General features: G+C 43.9%; 1 protein-coding gene across 1 annotated transcript; it reads left to right on the top strand.

The window, feature by feature from the left end:
• Window positions 1–453: 453 nt before the first annotated feature.
• Window positions 454–2,545, top strand: LOC114680982 (mitochondrial inner membrane protease ATP23 homolog). Its single transcript, XM_037203903.1, has one exon. It carries the CDS (start codon window positions 626–628, stop codon window positions 1,226–1,228), a length of 603 nt encoding a protein of 200 aa, XP_037059798.1. The 5' UTR covers window positions 454–625; the 3' UTR covers window positions 1,229–2,545.
• The last annotated feature ends 4,405 nt before the right edge of the window (window positions 2,546–6,950 follow it).

The raw sequence follows: 6,950 nt of genomic DNA, 5'->3' as shown, positions 1-6,950 counted from the left end.
AAAACAGGGTAGACAGCTCCTAAGGTGCGAAGTTGTTCTCTGGCTTCCTTTGCACACATATGTGCATACAAGCACAAAGAAAAGTGTGAAGAAGGATTGGGCACTTGCTAAGCATGCTGAAGGAATTTAGAGGTGTTGCTCAATGGCAGAGCATATGCTTCACAAGTACAAGACCTAGGGTTCGATCCCCAGAGCGATGCACACATATACACAACTCTGGGGGGGGGGGACAAAACTGGAACACATCAAGCAGAAGACTTACACCCAAAATAATAGAAAAATACAAAATAACAAGAAAAACAACAGTTAATATAGTAGAAAATGAGTGGAAGAATTTGAATAAGCATGTCTAAAATATGCAGGCTAGCTCAAATCACTTCCTATTGCCTGTGCAAGATGTAGAACTCTCAGCTACCTCTCCAGCACTATGTCTGCCTGCACATTGCCATGTCCCGCCATGATGATAACGAACTAAACCTCTAAAAATGTATGCTGGCTAGTTTTGCTGTCAACCTGACACAACTAAAGTTATCTGAGGAGAAAGAAGTCAGTTGAGGAAACGCCTCCATCAGATTGGCTGTAGACAAGTCTGTGAGACCCATATGTCAGACTTCTACTTGATGCTATGAAACACTCAGGGTGTGCTATTGATCAAGGGAAAGACTTTTCTTACAAAGACTGTGGTGGAAATGTCAGCGGAGGGTTTGATGCTTCAACGTCTCAGATTGTTTTGTGCCAGGATAATATCCAAAATGAGGCCCACATGAGCAGAGTCATCACCCATGAGCTCATTCACGCATTCGATCATTGTCAGGCTCACGTCCACTGGTTTACCAATGTCAGACATTTGGCCAACTTGGAGATTAGAGTTGCAAGCCTCAGTGGAGACTGTTGGCTTGCAAATGAAATCTTCATGTTGCATTTTGGATTAAAACAACACCATCAGACTTGTGTGTGTGTTCTTTCCATCTTGGCTGTTCGGAACATCAGCAGAGAAGAGGCCCAGAAGGCTGTGGATGATGTTTTTGAGTCTTGTTTCAATGACCGTGAGCCTTATGGCAGGATCTCACATACTAAGACATATGCCAGATACGATCACAGGGATTTTCAGAGCCGTGGTCGATATTACTCATTACTCGAACATATGAAGGTGGTGGCCGTCAGTATCCCTGAACATCAGGACCATGAGGGAAATGAGGTTCTTAGACATAGAGTGTATACAATGTAAATGATCAGTTAAGTACTGGATACAGTGCAGAAGGCAAGGTGTTCTTAGACACAGATATATACAATGTAAATGATCAGTTATGCACTGGGGATACAGTGCAGAAGGTGCTGGTTTTAGCATTTGACTACAAAAAATGGATATGGCAAAAAAGGAACTCCTTAAACTGCAAGGCAAAATTGGATATTTATAGCTAATCATTTAGTAAATAAGGTAAATAAATGACACTTTTGTATTCTCTACAGTAGAAATTAATGAGTGAATATATTAACTAATTAATATACGCAGGCTATAACTCAGCGAGAGGACATTTGCCTCATACAAACAAAGCCTGGGTTCCAGCCCCAACACTGAGGTTAAAAAAAACTGAATAAATAAATAAATAAAGCCAATGCAACTGATATGAATGATTAAGTTATCAGCAAAGTTTATATAACTCCCAATTTCACAAGTTTCAGTCCATGATTGGTTAGCCCTGTTGCTTTGACTTTGTGGCAACCCATTATGATAGAGCAAAACTGGTCACTTAATGGCCAAGAAGGAAAAGAGAAGAGGAGAGGTATCTTCCCTATGACTTTAGGAATGCCCATTTGGCCCACCTCTTACAGTTCCACCTGGAGATTAAGTGTGCTGGTTAGTTTGTGTCAATTGGACACAAACAAGAGTCACCCGGGAAATCACCTCAAATGAGGAATTGTTCCCATCAGATGTGTCTGTTGGCATGTTTGTTGGCTAGTTTTCCATTGTCAGGCATGATTTCCCTCCTGTTGACTAAGCCAATTGGACAATTGTTGGTTACTGCCAAGATATTAGTGCCACTATTGCACGATTACAGATATTTTGCCATGCCTGTGAAAAACTGAGAAAGTCATGTGTGAGTGAAGTGCTGAGTAAATGTGTGATGTCAACGTGGGCATGGCCATGTTAAGGACCCCATAGCCTTAGGTCCAGAAAGATTGCAAAGCCTTCCTCAGGGGACTGAGTGCTAGTGTTAACAATGTGTGCAGAAAATGTCCATGCTAGCCTTCTCCCCCTGGATACTTATGGCCTGAAAACTGCTCACCTGCAGAGACTGTTTCTACCAAGATTAGCTAAGCCTGTCCCCTTGATCCAGCTGTATACCATAAACCCTGATTCCTTGTTTATCTGTACGTAATAACCCCACCTCCTTGTTCAGCTGTATGAAATAGCCTCATGTCTCTGTTCAACTTTACATAATAAATGTGCTGAGCTTCCAAAATGCTGTAGTTTCTTCATCAGAGATCCCAGTCTGCCCAATGCCAGCTTTTCTGTGTACCCATGTGTCCAACCATCCATATTTTCTTCATTCCTCACTGCCCCAGTCAAGCCCATCCCTGAAGTCATGCTGGGTGTGGCACATGCTGGTCATTGTTATGGTTCATAGGCATCACAGCTAGGTAGGGCTATGGATGGCTTCCCTCCCTTGGAAGCTTGCATAGCAATTTCTAGTACTATGAAAGCTAGTCCTTAGGGAATGCTTTCATATTAATGATTGATGACGGACAGCCCAGCTCACTATGAGCAGTGCCATCCCTGGGAAGCGGTCCTGGGCTATATAAGAAAGAAAGCAGAGCAAGCCATGGAGAGCAAGCCAGTGAGCAGCATTCCTCCACGGCCTTTGCTTCAGTTCCTGTCTAAAGGTTCATGCTTTGAGCTCCCACCCTAACCTTCCTCAGTAATAGACTGGAGTAATAGTGAAGCCCTTTCCAACAGAAAGCAAATAGCAATGCTTTTAAGTATTTACTTAATTTTATTTTGTGCCATATGTGTGTCTGTGTATACAATAGGGTTTCCTCTGTATCCCAGGCTGGCCTAGAACTCACTGTATAGTCCAGGCCACCCTTGAACTCGTAGCAATTCTCCCTCCTTAGAGTGCTAGTCCCAACTTGCCTGTCCTCAGTGGTACTCTGACTTGCTTTTTTCTTATTTTTCTCTCTCATTCTCTAAGCCTGTGGTAGCTTTGCAAAATAAGACAAAAGAAATCATGGTGGAAACTAGCCTGGTACCCCCTGGAGGGTAGAGAATGGTGTGACAGCTCCTCTAAAGCCCAGTCCCTGTTGCAGCTTAACCCACCAGCTATTCCATGGGAAAGTCCACTGAGAAGGTTTGTCTTGGGCTTTGCCCTAGAAGCATTTGTGGGAAATAACAGTGAGGATCTTTAAGCATCACTGTGACCTGGGGTGGTGATAACAGTTGATCAAAGAACAAGCTGACTGAAGCATCTTAAAATGGAGGAGAAGGAGTTTGGGGATCTAAAGTCTGCACATACGTAGAACTGGGCACAAGCACGGGAGGACACAAAGGGCTGTGAGATCTTACCGTTGACTGACCTTCTGGCTCTGTGCACACTGGAAGGATGAGATAGAGCTGTAAACTGAAGAATACCTGTGCTTGTCCAGCTTGGCTTGGACCCAGTTGAGTTTATTGGACATGGCAAGAGGAGAGGTCAGCCAGTCTCGGTGCAAGGTCTCTGTAGATGAGCTGTAAACATCTGGGAAGAGGAAACAGCAGTCTACACTTTCTGTACTCTGTCACTTGCACACAAAACCAAGGAAGGGTTTGCCAATTCCCATGAGTCTGAAGCATTAGTCTTGTCAATAACGTACATACACTCAGGCCTTCATTCATTCCTTACACATTCATTCAAGGCTTCCTCCACTCCCCATGCCATCGAGCATCAAAGGTAAGTAAGTTTCCATGTGCTCACAGAACAAAGTTGGGAGATTTAGGAATTCTAAGCATTTCAGGAAGACTCTCTCCAGTAACTTTCTGGTCATTCAGCTAGCTGTTCAAACTGTTCAAAGAAAAATAAAACTAGGGGCTGAGTGTGGTGGTGCACATATTTAATCCCAGCATTCTGGAGGCCGAGGCAGATCTACAGAATGACTAGGCCAGGGCTATGTAGAGACCCTGTCTCAAAAAGGAGGAAAGAGAGAGAGAGAGAGAGAGAGAGAGAGAGAGAGAGAGAGAGAGAGAGAGAGAGAGGTATGGAGGGAGGGAGGGAGGAAGGGAGAAAGGAAGAAAAGAAAAAGAACATTGTTAACATTACTGAAAAAGTAGACAAATAAAAATGCAGACAATGGGGCTGGAGAGATGGCTCAGTAGATAAGAGCACTGGCTGTTCTTCCAGAGGTCCCAGTACCACATGCTGGTTCACAAACATTAGTAATTCCAGTTCCAGTGGATCTGACACCCTCTTCTGACCTCTATGAGTATCATGCATGCATGTGGTACATAGACATACATGCAGGCAAAACATTTGTACAGATTGTGTGTGTGTGTGTGTGTGTGTGTGTGTGTGTGTGTGAGAGAGAGAGAGAGAGAGAGAGAGAGAGAGAGAGAGAGAGAGAGAGAGAGATTTCTTCAGGTGTGATGGCAAACATCTGTAATCAAAAGCACTTGAGGACACAGAGGCAGGAAAAGCAGGTGCTGAAGTCCATCCAGCCTGAGCACATGACATCCTGTCTCAAAAACAAAAAAGCAAGCAAACAAGATGTCATTTCAATATGTTGTGCTAGGCCAAGTAGATAACCATATGGAAAATCTTTTTTGTTTGTTTCTTTTATTATTCTTATTTTTCTTTTAGACTTTTTTTTTTCAATTTTGGGGAAAATCATTTATATATCTATTTGAACTTAGAAGCTTTATTCTGCAACATGAGAGGCAATACCATTGCCTCTCCACAAACTTTTAAACTGTTGTCAGGCAAGAGAGATACTCAGCGGTTAAGAGTACCGGCTGCTCTTCCAGGAGACCCCATTTCAATTCCCAGCACCCACATGGCAGCTCACAACTGTCTGTAACTCCGGTTCCAGGGAATTCAACACCCTCACACAGACACACATGCAAGCAAAACACCAATGCACATAAAATAAAATAAAAAGACAAAGTAAGTCATTAAATTATTATCACCCCAAGATCCCTAGCACCCCCTTTATGATCTCTGTTTGTTTAATTTTTTGCTCTCTCTCTGTCTCTGTCTCTGTGTGTGCGCGCTCACCTGCATGTGTGAATGTGCACATTTGTTTGCATGAATGCATTATGTATAGGTCAGAGTACAATACCAGACATTGGTCTTCATCTTCCTCCTGACTTGAGATAGGGTCTTTGCTGGTTTTCTGCTGCATATGCCAGGCTAGCTGGCCCTCAGATTTCTAGGGGTTCTTCTGTCTCTACCTCCATCTTCCTGTAGGAGTGTTGTGATGAAAAAGTCTTGTTTAGCTTTTATGTGGGTTCTGGAAATTCAAACTCAGGTCTTCATGTTTATGTGGCAAGTGTTTTTACACACCTCTGCCCCTTTCTTGGCAACTCAAACACACTGTCCAAAATGTTTCCTCTAGGCTGCAAATCCAGTCTTTCCAGGTCTCAAACGCCTAACATCTAAATGTTCAGATTCTGCCAGCACTCAGGAGGTGGAGGCAGGCAGATCTCTGTGAGTTCGAGGCCAGCCTGATCTACAGAGCAAGTTCCACCAGGGGTACACAAAGAAACCCTGTCTCAAAAAGCCCAAACAAACAAACAAATGTTCAGACTCTTTCCTCTTCTCATCCTACATCAGGATTTCTACATCTAGCTTCCTTACTTCCTCCTCCACTAATTAAGCTAGGAGATTTAATATCTTATTTTGGTTCCCTAGATGGAAATTTAAATATATATATATATATATATATATATATATATATATATATATGGAGAGGGAGAGAGAGAGGAGAGAGAATTTAAATCATAGCTGGATATAGTGGCTCACTCTTGTAATCTCAGCACGTAAGAGGCTGAAGCAGGAGGATAGCTATGAGTTACAGTGAGTTCCATGGCATCCTAGGCAACAGAATAAGATCCTATCTCAGAAACAAACAAATAAAAAAAGCAAACAAAAAATAAACACTTCTGACCTTTGCAGGCACCAGGCACACCATGTGGTGCACATATATACAAGCAGGCAAAACAGTCATACACATAAAATAAATACGTTTTTTAAAACATAAAAAAAAAAAAAAAACCTGGCACTGTAACTAAAAACTCGTTAAATCTCGCAATGATGAAGGCAAAGGCCTGCAAATCTATCTCAACCAGAGTTTAGCCAAGTGCGTGAAGAGGAAGAGACTCAGTTTTGTCCCCGGAAAACTTGAGCAATGTTCCTAACTCCTGGTCTCCGACGCCAAACCGACAGGCCCCGCCCCTACAGGCTCCGCCCCGACAGGTCCCGCCTCCGCCCGCTGAGTAGTGAACTGGGTAGTGAACTCAATTCTTTCTCCTGCTTGTTGATTTCAACAGTCAACCCGGAAGCAGAATTCCCAAGTCAAAGACCTCGTACCTGATAAAGCACGGCCGCCAGGGGGTGTGCAAACCGCCATAACGTGGAGCAGTTCCTCTTTAAACCGAGCCTGCGCCTCGGAAAACGAAGGCTTGCAATGTACCTTCCGGCCGCTCCCCGCGAGTGTGGAGAGGCATCCTTGCTTCCTGGAAGGGGAGAGATTCTACGCACAGAGCCACCACTGCGGAGTTTCTGTAACTGCGACGCGGGCGGCAACCTAGAGGAGAATATGGCGACGCAGCGCCGTGCCCCATGGCTGAGGGAGTGAAGCCTGGTCTCCTAGCTATTGTGGTTGGGTGCCAGGAGAGCAAAAGCGGCACTCCATGTGACGACATGGAGATGTTTCCTTGCACCAAGTTGAGAGGTTTCCAGGAACCATAACTTGAACTG

Source organism: Peromyscus leucopus, chromosome 3 (genome assembly GCF_004664715.2).
Source record: "Peromyscus leucopus breed LL Stock chromosome 3, UCI_PerLeu_2.1, whole genome shotgun sequence".
Classification (NCBI taxonomy): Eukaryota; Metazoa; Chordata; class Mammalia; order Rodentia; family Cricetidae; genus Peromyscus; species Peromyscus leucopus.
The sequence above is the reverse complement of the archived record's forward strand: the minus strand, read 5'-3'. Positions and strand labels throughout refer to the sequence as shown.

Excerpts from the sequence above, each read along its gene's own strand:
- LOC114680982 (XM_037203903.1), top strand. The coding sequence starts at position 626 with ATGAAACACTCAGGGTGTGCTATTGATCAAGGGAAAGACTTTTCTTAC.